The following is an 18,577-nucleotide window of genomic DNA, read 5'->3' as shown; positions in this document are numbered from 1 at the left end:
AAAATTAAAAGCTTCTGCACAACAAAGGAAACTATGAGCAAGGTGAAAAGACAGCCTTCAGAATGGGAGAAAATAATAGCAAATGAAGCAACTGACAAAGAACTACTCTCAAAAAAATACAAGCAACTCCTGCAGCTCAGTTCCAGAAAAATAAACGACCCAAACAAAAAATGGGCCAAAGAACTAAATAGACATTTCTCCAAAGAAGACATACAGATGGCTAACAAACACATGAAAAGATGCTCAACATCACTCATTATCAGAGAAATGCAAATCAAAACCACAATGAGGTACCATTTCACGCCAGTCAGAATGGCTGCTATCCAAAAGTCTACAAGCATTAAATGCTGGAGAGGGTGTGGAGAAAAGGGAACCCTCTTACACTGTTGGTGGGAATGCAAACTAGTACAGCCACTATGGAGAACAGTGTGGAGATTCCTTAAAAAACTGGAAATAGAACTGCCTTGTGACCCAGCAACCCCACTGCTAGGCATACACACCAAGAAAACCAGAATAGAAAGAGACACATGTACCCCAATGTTCATCGCAGCACTGTTTATAATAGCCAGGACATGGAAGCAACCTAGATGTCCTTCAGTAGACGAATGGATAAGAAAGCTGTGGTACATATACACAATGGAGTATTACTCAGCCATTAAAAAAGAATACACTTTGAATCAGTTCTAATGAGGTGGATGAAACTGGAGCCTATTATACAGAGTGAAGTAAGCCAGAAAGAAAAACACCTATACAGAATACTAACGCATATATATGTAATTTAGAAAGGTGGTAACGATAACCCTGTATGTGAGACAGCAAAAGAGACACAGATGTATAGAACAGTTTTTTGGACTCTGTGGGAGAGGGAGAGGGTGGGATGATTTGAGAGAATGGAATTGAAACATGTATAATATCATATATGAAATGAGTCGCCAGTCCAGGTTCTATGCAGGATACAGGATGCTCGGGGCTGGTGCACTGGGATGACCCAGAGGGATGGTATGGGGAGGGAGGTGGGAGGGGGTTCAGGATGGGGAGCACGTGTACACCCATGGTGGATTCATGTTGATGTATGGCAAAACCAATACAATGTTGTAAAGTAATTAGCCTCCAATTAAAATAAATAAATTTAAATAAAAATAAAATAAAATATCCAAAGATCAAAGAAGAAATAAAAATGGAAATTGGAGACTAATTTGAACTGAATCAATTTCCACTAAAACCAATAATCTCAACTCTAACGTTAAGAAACAATAAGGGGGGAACGCAAGAAGATGGAGGAAGAATAAGAGGAGGAGATCACCTTCTTCCCCACAAGTACATAAAAAAATTCATCTAAATATAAAACAGCTCCTACAGAACAACTTCTGAACAACAGTAGAAGACCCCAAATTTTCAAAAAGGCAAGCCAATATCCTTAGAAAGAGGTAGGGGAAAAGATAAAGACAAAACAAGACAAAGGATTTCGGAATGGGACTTGCACCCCAGGGAGGGAGTCATGAAAGAGGGAAAAGTTATGGACACTAGGAAACCCTCTCACAGGCAGAGTCAGGGAGGGAGCTTTGGAACCTCAGAGGGGAGTGTGATGGTGGCAGGGGGCTCAGGAGACAAAACGGAGAAAATTCACTACAGAAATTACTGCCAAACAGCACTTCTCAGCTGAGAAGCAGCTCACACGCCTCTGCCCGCAACAGAGGGTGGGGGCAGGGTGCCAAGGCACAGGCTCAAGTATCAGATCCCAGGAAGAGGATCGGGGTTGGCTTCCATGAGGATACTCTGAGAGGGCTACTTCGACACAGTGGACAGAGTCCAGAGAAAATACTGGGCATCCTAGAGCAGCAAGAAGTTGTTGTTTCTGGGACACTTAACACCACACTCATAGACAGTTTTGGTGGCTGCCAAATCTGGCAAAACCAGTCAGAGTGTCATCTGTGGAATTAAACACAATTGCCACTGCCAAACCCAGGGAAAGTGCCTGAGAGAGCAGGCAAAACACCGCTGATGCAGTCCTGACCCCAGAGGTGGTCACAACTGCCCGGTTATGAGCAGGCACAGGTTACTTTCCACACCTTGCCAGAAGCTTAATCACCTTGACTCTTTCTAGGGACCCATAATCTGAGGCCAATTCCTCTGGGAAAGCATACAACCCACCTCAGACTGTACCAATGTCCATCAAGTCTCTATTGTCACAGGCACTCCCTGGTGCATCCAAATTGTGGCTGCCATGTCCTCCCCACTTCTCAGCCTGAGTGAACAAATGAGCCTCAATAAGCCTTGGCCTTCGCTGCTTTGAGGCTAGGCAGGGAACAGACAGTGAACTTTAGGGGAAACTGTGAACTTTAGGAGTAAGTACTAACTGAAGTAAGGCCACATCTGAGACTGAGCTGACCACATACTGCCCACAACAGGTCCAGAGACCTTCCTAGAAATATTGGAGGACTTTGGTATGAGTCTCACTGGGTGTTCTGGGCTGCTGAGTGTTGCCTTCAGCAAAAGTCTCGGGGTTTGGTCGTCTATGCTGTGTGGCTTGTGAGGTCTTGGAGTTCCAGTAAGGGGTCAGGCCTGAACCCCTGAGGTGGGAGACTCAACTCCAGGATTTTGATCCACCAGAGAACTCCTGACCCCAGGAAACATTAACAGGCAAGAGCCTGTTATGGGCCTCTCAACACTAAGGCCAAGGCCAGTAAACTTCAGTGCCAGATGCCCCACACCACATCTTAAGCAAAATAGGAATATAACTCTGCACATTTATAGACAGGCTGCCCAGAGCCATACCAAACCCACAGATACCCCAAAACTCACTACTGGATATGGCACTGCCCTTCAGAGAGACAAGATCGAGCTCCATTCACCAGAACACAGGCATGTCTCCCAACCAGGAAATCTCCACAAGGTTCTGGTACAACCCCACCCACGGGGGCAGACTCCACAGTTAAGAGAAATTATGTCCTTCCAGCCTACAGAAAGGAGACCCCAAACATAGTAAATTAAACAAAATGAAAAGACAGAGAAAGATGCAGCAGATGAAAGAACATGGTAAAAATCCACAGGACCAAACAAATGAAGACAAACTGGCAGTCTACAACAAAAATAATTCATAGTAATGATAGTAAAGATGATCCAGAATCTTGAAAATAAAATGGAGGCATGGATACATAGACTGGAGGCACAGATCAGGAAGATACAAGAAATGTTTAACAAAGACCTAAAAGAATTAAAGAATAAACAATTAACAAAAACAAACAAACAAACAAACCAAAAAAGAAATAATAAACAATAACCCGGTGTACGAGACAGCAAAAGAGACACTGATGTATAGAACAGTCTTATGGACTCTGTGGGAGAGGGAGAGGGTGGGAAGATTTGGGAGAATGACATTGAAACATGTAAAATATCATGTAAGAAATAAGTTGCCAGTCCAGGTTCGATGCACAATACTGGATGCTTGGGGCTAGTGCACTGGGACGACCCAGAGGGATGGTACGGGGAGGGAGGAGGGAGGAGGGTTCAGGATGGGGAACACATGTATACCTGTGGCAGATTCATTTTGATATTTGGCAAAACTAATACAATTATGTAAAGTTTAAAAATAAAATAAAATTTTAAAAAATAAATAAATAAACAATGAACAACACAGTAACTGAGATTAGAAATACACTGTCGGGGAGCTAACTGTAGAGTAATTGAGGCAGAAGAACTGGAAGGTAAAATGCTGAAAACAGCTGAAGCAGAAAAAAATAAAAAGAAATGAGAACAGTCTCAGAGACCTCTGGGACAACATTAAGTATAACAACATTAGAATCATAGGGGTCCCAGAAGAAGAAGACAAAAGGAAAGGGCATGAGAAAATATTTGAGGCTATTATAGTCAAAAAATTCCCTACAATGAGAAAGGAAATAGCTACCTAAGTCCAGGAAGCCCAGAGAGTCCCACACAGAATAAACCCAACGAGAAACATGCCAAAACACATATTAATCAAACTAACAAAAATTAAACACAAAAAACAAATATTGAAAGCAGCAAGGGAAAAGCAACATATAACATACAAGGGGATCCCCATAAAGCTAAGAGCTGATCGATCTTTCAACAGAAACTCTGCAGGCCAGACGGGAATGGCAGGATATACTTAAAGTGATGAAAGGGAAAAACCTACAACCAAGCAAGGATCTCATTCAGATTTAAAGGAGAAATCAAAAGCTTTCCAGACAAGCTAAAGTTAAGAGAATTCAGCACCACCAAACCAACTCCAAAACAAATGCTAAAGGAACTTCTCTAGACAGGAAACATAAGAAGGAAAGGCATACAAAACAAACACAAAACAATAAAGTAATTGATGAAAGCATTTGTTTTCAGTTGTGTCCTACTCTTTGTGACTGCATGAAATGTAGACCACCAGGCTCCTGTATCCATGGGATTTCCCAGGCAAGAATACTGAAGTGGGTTGCCATTGCCTTCTCCAGTGGATCTTCCCAACCCAATGATTGAACCCAGGTCTCCTGCATTGTAGACAGATTCTTTACAGTCTGAACCACAAGGGAAGATTCAGAATCATATATATAAATAAATTGGCTAAACACTCCAACCAAAAGATTCAGATTGGATAAATGGATACAAAACCAAGATATGTGCTATGTACAAGAGACCCAACTCAAACCTAAGGACACATACAGACTGAAAGTGAGGATCTAAAAAAAGGTATTCCATGCAAATGGAAATCAACAGGAAGTGGAAATAGCAATACTCATGCTAGATAAAATAGACTTTATAAAAAAGACTGTTTCAAGAGACAAAGAAGGACATTACATAATGATCAAGGCATCAACCCAAGAAAAGGATAAAATGATTATTAAGTATATGTACCCAAAATAAGAGCACCCAACACATAAGGAAAATGCCAGCAACTATTAAAATGGTAAACCAACAGTAACACAATAATAGTGGGGGGACTTTAATACCCCATTCACACCAGTTGACAGATTACCCAGAAAGAAAATTCATAAAGAAATACAAGCTTTATTTTTTTTGCTCCAGTATACTTTTAATATTAAAACTTTTAAAAATTGAATATAGCTCATTATTATATTAGTTCCAGGTATACAACATAGTGATTCAATGTTTTTGTACTCTTTAGTTAAAGTTATTAAAAACAATGGCTATATTTCCCTATACTGTAGAGTATATCATTGTTGCTTATTTATTTTATACAGAGTTCAATTCATTTTAGTTGTTCAATTGTGTCTGACTCTTTGTAACCCCATGGACTGCAGCATGCCAGGCCTCCCTGTCCGTCATCATCTACAGTGATTTTGGAGCCCCCCAAAATAAAGTCTGCCACTGTTTGCCCATCTATGTGCCATGAAGTGATGGGACCGGAAGCCATGATCTTAGTTTTCTGAATGTTGAGCTTTTAAGCCAACTTTTTCACTCTCTTCTTTCACTTTCATTGAGGCTCTTTAGTTCTTCTTTAAATGATACATTTGACAAGTTTGACCAATTGACATTTACAGGCATTTCATTCAAAATCAATAGATATCACTTTTTCTCAATTGCACATGGAACATTCTCCAGCATAGATCAGATCTTGGGACACAAATCAAGCCATGGTAAATTTTTAAAAATTGAAATAATTCTAATCATCTTTTCTGACCACAACACTATAAGATTAGATAACAACATCAGGAGAAAAATCTATTAATCAAAAAAAAAAAAAAAAACACCAACACATGGAAGCTAAACAATACTTTTCTGAATAACCAACAAGTCACTGAAGAAATCAAAAAGCAAATCAATTAGAAGCAAAAGACGGTGACAACTCAAACGTACTGGACACAGTAAAAGCAGTGATAAGAGGGAAGTTTATAGCAATATAAGCATACCTCAAGAAATAAGAAATATCAAATAAACAAGCTAATCTTACACCTAAAGCAATTAGGAAAAGAACAACAACAACAAAAATTCCGAAGTTAGTAGAAGGAAAGAAATCATAAAGAATCAGAGCAGAAATAAATGAAGGAGACAATAGCAAAGATCAATAAAACTAAAAACTGGCTTTGGGGAAAAGATAAAATTTACAAACTGTTAACCAGACCCATCAAAAGGGAGAAGACTCAAATCAATAAAATCAGAAATTCAAAAGGAGAAGTTACAACAGAAAACACAGAAATACAAAGGCTCACAAGAGACTACTATGAGCAACTATATACCAATAATATGGACAACCTGGAAAAATGGACAAATTCTTAGAAAAGTAGAACCTTCTAAAACTGAACCAAAGAAATAAAAAATATGAATAGACCAATCAGAAACATGGAAATCAAAACTAAAATCAAAAATCTTTCAACAAAAAGTCCAGGGCCAGATGGCTTGACAGGCAAATTCTGCCAAAAGTTTAGAGAAAAGCTAACATCTATCCTGCTCAAACTGTTCCAGAAAATTGCAGGAGAAAGAAAACTCCCAAACTCATTCTACAAGGCCACCATAACCCTAACACCAAAACTAAACAAAGATGCCACAAAAAAAGAAAATTACAGGCCAATATCACTGATGAACATTGATATAAAAATCCTCAACAAAATTCCAGTAAACAGAATCCAACAACACATTAACAAGATGATCAAGCCGGCTTTATCCCAGAGATGCATGGATTCTTCAATATATGCTATCTGATATACCATATAACATATTGAAAGGTAAAAATAATATGATCATCTTAATAGATGCAGAGAAAGCCTTTGACAAGATTCAACACTCATTTCTGATAAAAGCTTTCCAGAAAGTAGGCATAGAAGGAACATACCCCAACATCATAAAAGCCATATACAGTGAACCCACAGCAACCATTATCTTCAATGGTAAAAGATCAAAAACCATGTCCTCCATAATCAAGAATAAGACAAGGGTGCCTATTCTCACCACTTTTATTCAACATAGTTTTGGAAGTCCTAGCCACAGCAATCAGAAAAGAAAGAGAAATAAAAGGAATCCAGACTGGAAATGAAGTAAAACTCTCATTGATTGCAGATGACATGATTTTCTACATTGAAAACCATAATGATGCCACCAGAAAATTACTAGAGTTAATAAATATTATAAAAACCACAGGATATAAAATTAATACACATAAATTCCTTGCATTCCTATATACTAACAATGAAAAATCAGAAAGTGAAATTAAGGAAGCGATCCTATGCATCTCTGCAACAAAAAGAATAAAATACCCAGCAATAAACCTACCTAAAGAGACAAAAGTTTTGTATGCAGAAAACTCTAAGACACTGATGAAAGAGCTCAAACACACCACAAACAAATGGAGAGATATACAATGTTGGAAGAATCAATATACAAGGTTGGAATCAACATACAAGGTTGTGAAAATGACTATACATACTACAAAATGCTATCTACAGATACAATGTGATCCCTATCAAATTACTAATGGTATTCTTCACAGAACTAGAACAAAAATTTTCACAATTTGTATGGAAGCACAAAAGAACGCGAATAGCCAAAGCAATCTTGATAAAGAAGAATGGAGATGGAGGAATCAACCTTTCTGACCAGATTATACTACAAAGCTACAGTCATCATGACAGTATGGTACTGCCACAAAAACAGAAATATAGACCAACTGAACAAGATAGAAAGCCCAGAGATAAACTTAGTCCCAAGTACCTTACCTTTGACAAGGAAGGCAAGAATATACAATGGAGAGAGACAGCCTCTTCAATAAATGGTATGGGATAACTGGACAGCTGCACGTGAAAGGATGAAACTAGAACACCTCCTAATCCCACACACAAAGATAAACTCAAAATGGGCTAAAGGCTTAAATATAAGGCTGGACACTATAAAGCTCTTAGAAAAAAAGCATAAGCAGTACATTCTGACATATATCACAGCAAGTTCCTCTTTGACCCACCTCCTAGAAAATGGAAATAAAGACAGAAATAAACAAAAGGAACTTAATTAAATTTAAGAACTGCACAATGAAGGTAACAGTTAGCAAGATTGAAAGACAACCCTCAAAACAGGAGAAAATAATTTCAAATGAAACAACTGACAAAGAGTTAATATCCAGACTATATAAGCAGCTCATAGAGGTCAAATTGCCAAGATCTGTTGAATCATAGAAAAAGCAAGAGAATTCCAGAAAAATATCTACTTCTGCTTCATTGACTATGCTAAAATCTTTGATTCTGTGGATCACAACAAACTGTGGAAAATTATTCAAGAGATGGGAATACTAGATCACCTTACCCTCCTCCTAAGAAATCTGTATGGAGGTCAAGAAGCAAGAGTTAGAACTATACATGGGACAATGGACTGGATCAAAATTGGGAAAGGGGTATGTAAAGGCTGTATATTGTCAGCCTGCTTATTTAACTTATATGCAGAGTACATAATGCAAAATGTCAGGCTGGATGAAGCACAGGCTGAAATCAAGACTGTTGGAAGAAATATCAATAAACTCAGATATGCAGATGACATTACCCTTATGGCAGAAAGCATAGAGGAACTAAAGAGCCTCTTGATGAAGGTGAAAGAGGAGAGTGAAAAAGCTGGCTTAAAACTCAACATTCAAAGATCATGGTTCTGGTCCTATCACTTCATGGCAAATAGATGGAGAAACAGTGGAAACAGTGATGGACTTAATTTTCTTGGGCTCCAAAATCATTGCAGATGGTAACAGCAGCCATGAAATTAACAGACATTTGCTCCTTAGAAGAAAATCTACAACAAGCCTAGACAGAGAATTAAAAACCAAAGACATTACTTTTCCAGCAAAGGTCCGTCTAGTCAAAGCTATGGTTTTTCCAGTAGTCATGTATGGATGTGAGAGTTGGACCATAAGGAAAGCTGAGCACCAACGAATTGATGCTTTTGAACTGTGATGTTGGAGAAGACTCTCAAGAGTCCCTTGGACTGCAAGGAGATCAAATTAGTCAATTCTAAAGGAAATCAGACATGAATATTCATTGGAAGGACTGATGCTGAAGCTGAAGCTCCAATACTTTGGCCACCTGATGTGAAGATCTGATTCATTAGGAAAGACCCTTATGCTGGAAAAGTCTGAAGGGAGGAGGAGAAGGGAATGACAGAGGATGAGATGATTGGAAGGCATCACCGACTCAATGGACATGAGTTTGAGCAAGCTCCAGGAGATGGTGAAGGACATGTAAGCCTGGCATGCTACAGTCCATGGGGTCACAAAAAGTTGGACACAACTGAGCAACTAAACAACAATGTGATCCAGCAATCCCATTCTTGGACATATATCTAGAAGAGATGAAAACTCTAATTCTAAAGGATATATGCATAACCAAGGCCTGGAAACAATCCAAGTGTGTATCAACAGATAATTGGTAAGAAGATGTGGTGTATATATATTTATAATGGTATATTACTCAGCCATAAAAGAGAATGAAATATTGCCATTTGCAGCAACATGGACATAGAGAATACTGTACTAAGTGAAGAAAGATAAAGAAAAAATATTATAGAATATTTGTGAAATCTTGAGAGTCCCTTGTACTGCAAGGAGATCCAACCAGTCCATTCTGAAGGAGATCAGTCCTGGGATTTCTTTGGAAGGAATGATGCTGAAGCTGAAACTCCAGTACTTTGGCCACCTCATGCGAAGAGTTGACTCATTGGAAAAGACTCTGATGCTGGGAGGGATTGGGGACAGGAGGAGAAGGGGACGACAGAGGATGAGATGGCTGGATGGCATCACCGACTCCATGGATGTGAGTTTGAGTGAACTCCAGGAGTTGGTGATGGACAGGGAAGCCTGGTGTGCTGCAATTCATGGGGTCGCAAAGAGTCAGACACAACTGAGTGACTGAACTGAACTAAACTGAACTGAAATATTATTTGTAGAAACTAAAAATAATACAAATAAATCTATATGCAAATCAAACAGATTCAGACATAGAAAATAAACTTATGGTCATCAAAAGAGAAGAGGAGGGGGAGACATAAATTAGGAGTATGGGATTAACAGATACACACTACTATGCATAAAAGAGATAAGGAACTGTATCTGTTTAATACAGGGAACTACACTCCATATCTTATAATAAACTAATGGAAAATAATCTGAGTATATATATATATATATTTCCATATGTAACTGAATCACTTTCCTGTTAACTGAAACTATACACAATATTGCAAATCAGCTATACTTCAATTTTAAAAGTTCTATAGCTATTAAAGGATAATGAAAAACTATTATAAACAATTTTAGAATAATTCTTTCAACAACTGAGTTTGAACAGGGACAAATTCCTTTAAAGGTGGAAACCACCAGTGAGCCCTCATGAAGAAACAGATAACATTAATAGCTAGCCTATATCTGTTAAAGAATCAGTATTTGTAGTTAAAAACTAGAAGGGAAGGAGAGAGGGAGAGAGGGAAGAAGAAATCAAGGGAGATAGGGGTGTAAGAATGGAGGGAAGGAGGTTCAACTCTAAAATATCCTGGCAAACATTTAAGGTAAAATGTAATAGCAATTTTATACCATCTCTTCCCAAAAGCTAAAGAGGAGGGTATACTTATATATTCCTCATTTGCTGTCATTTTGAGGACAGCAAAAAGTATACATTTTAAGAGAGGATATTACACACAAATATCCCTAATGTACACAAATATAAAAAATTCTATATAAAATATCAGAAAGAAGCATCATGAGTTGATATTTGATTACCAGAGGGGCATACTCTGGTGATTATTTGTGCTTTTCAACAAATAAGTCAAATTCTCTCCCATGTTGATCACTTGGCAGGCTGACTCAACCCAGCCCCTGCAACTGGTGGAGCCTAGTGACAGTCAGGACAGTCAGGAGGAGTCATTCAGTGGCAGAGTGGAACATATGGTTCTCTCTTTGGTCTCTATGATGACAAGCAGTTCACAGCGCTGAGAACTACTGATCAGCAAGGCACTGTAATCCCACACCAGACATTAGGCCATTAGTAGAGTTACTAAGATTTCAGGGCTACCTTTTCTTGTAGTATTAGTTCACTTCAGTTCAGTAGCTCAAACGTGTCCAACTCTTTGTGACCCAGACCCCTTGGACTGCAGCACAGCCAGGCTTCGCTGTCCATCACCAACTCCCAGAGCTTGCTCAAACTCATGCCCATTGAGTCAGTGATGGCATCCAACCATTTCATCCTCTGTCATCCCCTTCTCCTCCTGCCTTCAGTCTTTCCCAGCATCAGGGTCTTTTCCAATGAGTCAGTTATTGCATCAGATGGCTTGGAGCTTCAAGCTTCAGCATGAGTCCTTCCAATGAATATTCAGGAACGATTTCCTTTAGGATGGACTGGTTGGATCTCCTTGCAGTCCAAGGGACCCTCAAGAGTCTTCTCCAACACCACAGTTCAAAAGCACCAATTCTTTGGTGCTCAGCTTTCTTTATAATCTAACTCTCATATCCATATGTGACTACCAGAAAAACTATGGATTTGACTAGATGGATCTTTGTCAGCTAAGTAGTATCTCTGCTTTTTAAAATGCCGTCTAGGTTGGTCATAGCTTTTCTTCCAAGGAGCGAATGTCTTTTAATTTCATGGCTGCAGTCACCACCCACAGTGATTTTGGAGCCAAGAAAATAAAGTCTCTCACTGTTTCCATTCTTTCCCCATCTATTTGTCATAAAGCGATGGGAATAAATGCCATGATCTTAATTTTTTGAATGTTGAATTTTAAGCCAACTTTTTCACTCTCCTCTTTCACTTTCATCAAGAGGCTAATTAGTTCTTCACTTTATGCCATAAGAGTGGTGTCATCTATATATCTGAGGTCATTGATATTTTTCCTGGCAATTTTGATCCCAGCTTGTGCTTCATCCAGCCCAGCATTTCACATGATGCACTCTGCATATAAAGTAAATAAGCAGAGTGACAATATACAGACTTTACATACTTCTTTATCAATTTGGAGCCAGTCCATTGTTCCATGTCCAGTTCTAACTGTTGCTTCTTGACCTGCATACGTATTTCTCAGGAGGCAGGTAAAGTGGTCTGGTGGTATTCCCATCTCTTGAAGAATTTTCCACTGTTTGTTGTGATCCACACAACAAATGGTGTAATCACTAAAGCAAAAGTAGATGTTTTTCTGGAACTCTCTTGCTTTTTCGATGATCCAACAGATGCTGGCAATTTGATCTCTGGTTCCTCTGCCTTTTCTAAATCCACCTTGAAATCTGGAAGTTTGTGGTTCACGTACTGTTGATGTCTTGCTTGGAGAATTTTGAGCCTTACTTTTCTAGTCTATGCAGGAGAGTTTTGAGCATTACTTTGCTAGTCTATACAATCAGCAAAACAAGACCAGGAGCTGACTGTGGTTCAGATCATGAGCTCCTTATTGCAAAATTCAGACTTAAATTGAATAAAGTAGGGAAAACCACTAGACCATTCAGTTCAGTTCAGTTCAGTCGCTCAGTCGTGTCCGATTCTTTGCGACCCCATGAATTGCAGCACGCCACGCCTCCCTGTCCATCACCAACTCCTGGAGTTCACTCAGACTCATATCCATCAAGTCAGTGATGCCATCCAGCCATCTCATCCTCTGTCGTCCCCTTCTCCTCCTGCCCCCAATCCCTCCCAGTATCAGAATCTTTTCCAATGAGTCAACTCTTCACATCAGGTGGCCAAAGTACTGGAGTTTCAGCTTTAGCATCATTCCTTCCAAAGAAATCCCAGGGCTGATCTCCTTCAGAATGGACTGGTTGGATCTCCTTGCAGTCCAAGGGACTCTCAAGAGTCTTCTCCATTCAGGTATGTCCTAAATCAAATCCCTTATGATTATATAGTGGAAGTGACAAATAGATTCAAGGGATTAGATCTGATAGAGTGCCTGAAGAACTATGGATGGAGGTTCAGGACATTGTACAGGAGGCAGTTATCAAGACCATGCCCAAGAAAAAGAAATACAAAAAGGCAAAATGGTTGTCTGAGGAGGCCTTACAAATAGCTGAGAAAAGAAGAGAAGTGAAAGACAAAGGAGAAAAGGAAAGATATACTCATTTGAATGCAGAGTTCCAAAGAATAGCAAGGAAAGATAAGAAAGCCTTCCTCAGTGATCAATGCAAAGAAGAAGAGGAAAACAATAGAATGGGAAAGACTAGAGACCTCTTCAAGAAAATTAGAGATACCAAGGGAACATTTCATGCAAAGAAGAGCACAATAAAGGACAGAAACTAACAGAGGCAGACAATATTAAGAGGTGGAGAGAATACACAGAAGAACTATACAAAAAAGAGCTTCATGACCCAGATAACCACAATGGTGTGATCACTCAACTAGAGCCAGACATCTTGGGATGCGAAGTCAAGTGGGCCTTAGGAAGCATCACTATGAACCAAGCTAATGGAGGTGATGGAATTCCAGTTGAGTTATTTCAAATCCTAAAAGATAATGTTGTTAAAGTGCTGCACTCAATAAGCCAGCAAATTTGAAAAACTCAGCAGTGACCACAGGACTGGAAAAGGTCAGTTTTCATTCCAGTCCCAAAGAAAGGCCATGCCAAAGAATATTCAAGCTGTAGCATAGCCAAGATATTCTGACATGTTTTGGACTAATCACAGACCTGCTGAATCTGTAGTTATACCAAGCAATTCAAAATCAGAGATCCCTATACCCAATGGAGGCTCAGAGCGATTGCTCTGGATCTGCGCAGTTCACTGTGTGCTGATGTACAGCCTGTGTTGCCCTTACCATAGGGTTCCAGCATTATCCATATTCCAACCATTATATCCCACTTCCCTCGAAGCTTCCCTCAGCTCCTTATTCATGATGAGTAAAGGAATCAATACACAGATTTCTTTTCTATGTTTCTAAATCAGTATGTCCAAGTTAATCTCAAGATAAGACTTTCCAGAAGAGTTTATTCATAGCACAGATTTCCTGGGGTGGGCCTGATAATCTGTATATATAACAATTATTTTTGAGTAATTCTGATCACCAGCAAGGTGGAAGGATGTTGGAGAGGAAGGAGGTGCAACTGTGCCCACACAAGCTTCTAAAGACAGATTAGCCATTGTGATTGATTAGTTTCCCTAGCTCTCCATTGGTATGACCCTTTCCATTAGAAAACTAAAGCTACATATTAAGTTACCCCACTTTACATATACTTGTTGATGATAAAACATTTTGAATACCTCTTACTGATTGCTATGGTTTGAATTGTGTCCCCCTGAAATTCATGTGTTGAAGTCCTAACCTCTAGTACCTCAGAATGTGATCTTTTTTGGAAATAGGGTCACTGCAGATATAATTAGTTAAGGTGAAGTCATTAGGATGGCCCCAAATCCAAGATGACTGGTGTCCTCACAAATGGGGAAATGTGGACACAGACACACATAGGAAGAATGCCATGTTAACATGAATGTGCGTACATGCTCAGTCGCTCAGTCGTGTCCAACTCTTTGCAAATCTATGGACTGTAGTCCACCAGGCTCCTCTGTCCATGGAATTTTCCAGGCAAGAATACTGGAATGGGTTGCCATTTCCTAAGCCAGAGAATCTTCCTGACCCAGGAATTGAATCCATGTCACTTGAGTCTCCTGTATTGGCAGGTGGATTCTTTACCACTGGAACCACCTGGGAAGCCATGAATATGAATATGGTTTTTTTCTCAAGAAAATCACATACTCTGTTCTGCAAACCACCAGGGTGAGTAATTATCAATGTTATTAAGAAAACACATTCTTCCTAAATGAAGTAAACTATGTTACATGGCAGGAATCTTCCATGGCCCAGGAAGCAGCCAAAAAGACTATTCCATTTGGCCCCCAGCATCTGTGCCTGTGTCCCCTTCCTTCCCTCCAGCCCCCATACTGGAACCACCCGCCACAGTTTTGGGCTTCTTTGGTGAGGCCCATTCCTATGTCTACACAAGCTGCCCACTTGTCTTACACCTATACAGCCTTCACTAAGGGCTAGGCCAAGAGGCTGCCCGGAAATCCCTGTTGATTGCTTGAATAAGTACCACTTTTATATCTACAAGGGCACTCCAATTTTTGTGCAATCAATAAATATTGTCTAGAATAGAAATTTCTGCTTATCGTTCCATTTATCTGGTAGAAGTGGGTGATTCAATTCTACTAGGAACAAGCTGGTTTTATATAGATGACTTGAGAAGATGTATATGACATTTTCCTAGTTAGAACAAAAACAGTTAAATTCTGAACACAAAAGTCACCCAGGAAAGAAAGGCAGATCTACCACGTAAAGTCACCATCTAATGAGCAGGAAGGCTGGTGAGAACACACTTAGATTCCCAGCCATTGATACAGAAATGGGAATTGATTGCATTTATTTCACATGCTAGCAAGATTATGCTCAAAATCCTTCAAGCTAGGCTTCAGCAGTACCTGAACCGGGAACTTCCAGATGTACAAGCTGGATTTAGAAAAATTTCAAAATAACATTTACTTCTGCTTCATTGACTACAATAAGGCCTTTGACTGGGTGGATCACAACAACTGTGAAATATTCTTAAAGAGATGAGAATACCAGACCACCTTACCTGCCTCCTGAGAAGCCCATATGCAGCACAAAATGCAACAGTTAGAACCAGACATGAAGCAACAGAGTGGTTCAAAAATATAGACTACAGTCAATATGCTCTGCTATTTGTCTTAAATACAGGTGGTTCGATGCTATCATGACATGCAAACTGTATCCAGTGGACATTGCTTCCTACATGTAACCACATTTCATTCTATAGAAAACTAAAGAGGCACAGTTCATGGATTTAAAGCCCCTGAAAGTGCCTACAAGGAGGCAGACAGGGACATCCTAGTGTGCAGCATCCCAATCATGGATACTTCCCTGGTATTCTGCATGGCATTAACGTCCTGTCTTTTTGTGGCAACCTCCCCCAGAAAAAAATAATATTGTGTTAGTAAACTCTGAAGCTGTATGAGGAGGTGCTTCTACTCACCAACAATCTCACTGGGTTCCTTGTTATAGAGCTTTTTGTTCCAGTAAAGGAGTCTGAGGAGTGGAAAGGAGAACAAGAGAACGAAGCAAATCCCAGCAAACATGTGTGCTGTAAACCCAGCGAAGTCCAGACCCTGGAAACAGGAAAAGAGACGTGAAACCACAGGCAGCACAGGCACAACCTCATGGCAGGGCCCAGGAAAGTCTGAGATCAAGGGCTGGGGAACCTACACAAAGCCCACAGAACAGGCACTCTTCACTGCAGTTTTGCAAACATTCAAGATTTGTTTCTTTCGTAATAAAAAACCAATTATTACCTGAATGACAAGCAACCTTAGAAGGAAACAAAAACAGGTCATCACATCTTATCCCAACCTTAGCTGGTTCTACTTCACCACTATACTGACATGTCCCCTGGGATCCGGTGAAACAGGACTGAGGGAGACAAAACATAAAGCTATCATTGCTATATATAAAATAGATAACCAACAAGAACTTATTGTTATAACACCAGGAACTATGCTTGGTATTTTATAATAACTTATAAGGCAAAAGAACCTGAAGCAATATATATGTATATATAACTGAACCATGTTGCTATACACCTGGAACTTACACAATGTTGTAAATGAACTATACTTCAATTTAAAAGAAAAAAAAAGACTATGAGGCAATATTCATCTATTTGAAGGTAAACTGCACTTTCTTAAACACTTCATTTAAGTCACTGCTATCGATACGAAAGAGCATCGCCATGCCTGGAAAGCACAGTCCTCCACAGGTCACCTAGTGGCCATCAGGGCTGCAGAACCCCAAGCTGTCCCAACCAGCCTCAAGGGTCCCAGGCAGGAGCCCTCTCCTTCCCCTCGCAATTCCTTTGCCTGTCTCTGGGCTCTTTTCCACAGTCAGCTGCTGAGGATATTTTTGTTGTTGGATGAAATCTCCACTAGGTTGATTTGTAAGGGAATAAGTCAGCAACAATATTGGTCAGTTTTTTCCTTTTGTTTTCACTGTGCTTAAACATTCAGCAAATACATGTGACACCCTCTGAGACCCTTGCAGGATAGATGAGGTTGTTGTCCCCATGAACTGGGCTATGAGAACCAGTTTCTCACTGGCAGGAACTCCTGGACCACTGATCCACAAAACAGGGTCAGAGGCACAATGACAGAACATTGGGGGAGACTCCCAGGTAAGACCAGTGGGGTGAATGGGGTGTAAAGAAAGTAGGTCCCAGGGACACTAGTGACAAACTTGAGAAACCATTCCCAAGGCAGCAGTCAGGAAGGTCATCTTCTAAAGGCCTGTGTTGGAAGGAGTGAATTAAATATTAATTATTGTTGCTGGGAAATATTGAGGGCAAGAGGAGAAGAGGGCAACAGAGGATGAGATGTTGGGTAGCATCACTGCCTCAATGGACATTAGTTTGAGCAAACTCCAGGAGATGGTGAAGGACAGGGAAGCCTGGCATGCTATAGTTCATGGAGTCTCAAAGAGTCAGACACTGAACAACAAATTATTGTTTATTAAAACTTACTTTATATTTGACCTGAAACCATTTATAACATTGCTAAAGATAAAACACAACTTAGAAACCATTATCACAACTTACAACCATGAGTAAGTTGTGTCAAAATTTAGGCTTGCCAGTGTACAATGATCTGAAGTTCTTAATCTCTTGCAGTTTATCTGCACATCCAGTGGTTACCCTTGAAAATAGCATCTGAATGACAGATGGAATTATGTGAGGCTGATCATATACAGATAGCAGGGAAATCTATGAAGAGCTGGGACTCATGGCATGCTTTCAATGGCCATTAGAATTCACTGCGTTTCTGAGGATATCACCGTGGATGTTGTGTCTTTAGAATGCATGCCCCAAATATCTTTTTTTAAAGAGGTCCAAAACACTTTTTAAATGAAAATCATTTCATTTGTTTTAAAATCAGGAACAAAATAGGAAAGAAGATAGCTTAAAATATATGAATGTATTTCTTGTGTATGAATTCAGTCATGAAATGTAATTAATATTTTTTGAAGGGAGGAGCTCATGAAGGCCAAAGTACTTATATCCTGAATAATTATGGGTCCCTTTGGAACACAATACATGTGTTCCCCACCTTTTGAAATTTCACTTTATGCCACTTTGCTTTTACAAAAGACCTACATTAGTACCTGTTTTCACTAAGGAAGAAATCTGAAGAGGATTTTTGCTTTTAGGAAAACAAATGATTGTTTTCTCATCAATTCTTTGGTGCTTAGCTTTCTTTGTAGTCCAGCTCTCACATCCATACATGACTACTGGAAAAACCATAGATTTGACTAGACGGATCTTTGTCAGCAAAGGAATATGCTTTTCAATATGCTGTCTAGGCTGGTCATAGCTTTTCTTTCAAGGAGCAAACGTCTTTTAATTTCATGGCTGCAGTCAGCAACTGCAGTGATTTCAGAGCCCAAAAAAATAGTCTGACACTGTTTCCATTCTTTCCCCATCTATTTGCCATGAAGCAATGGGACCATTGCTAAGAATGCCATGATCTTAGTTTTCTGAATGTTGAGTTTTAAGCCAACTTTTTCACTCTCCTCTTTCACTTTCATCAAGAGGCTCTTTAGTCCTTCTTCGCTTTCTG

General features: G+C 39.6%; 1 protein-coding gene across 1 annotated transcript in view; it reads right to left on the bottom strand.

Annotated features, from left to right (window-relative positions):
* Positions 1-18,577, bottom strand: part of OCA2 (oculocutaneous albinism II) — a 285,385-nt gene that overhangs the window by 150,490 nt on the left and 116,318 nt on the right. The window contains exon 15 of the mRNA XM_010852989.1: positions 15,949-16,081. Coding sequence (XP_010851291.1) covers positions 15,949-16,081 — 133 coding nt within the window. The remainder of the gene's footprint in view (positions 1-15,948; positions 16,082-18,577) is intronic.

Source organism: Bison bison, unplaced genomic scaffold, assembly GCF_000754665.1.
Source record: "Bison bison bison isolate TAMUID 2011002044 unplaced genomic scaffold, Bison_UMD1.0 scf7180017864320, whole genome shotgun sequence".
Taxonomy (NCBI): domain Eukaryota; kingdom Metazoa; phylum Chordata; class Mammalia; order Artiodactyla; family Bovidae; genus Bison; species Bison bison.
This window is presented reverse-complemented; position numbering and strand designations above follow the sequence as displayed.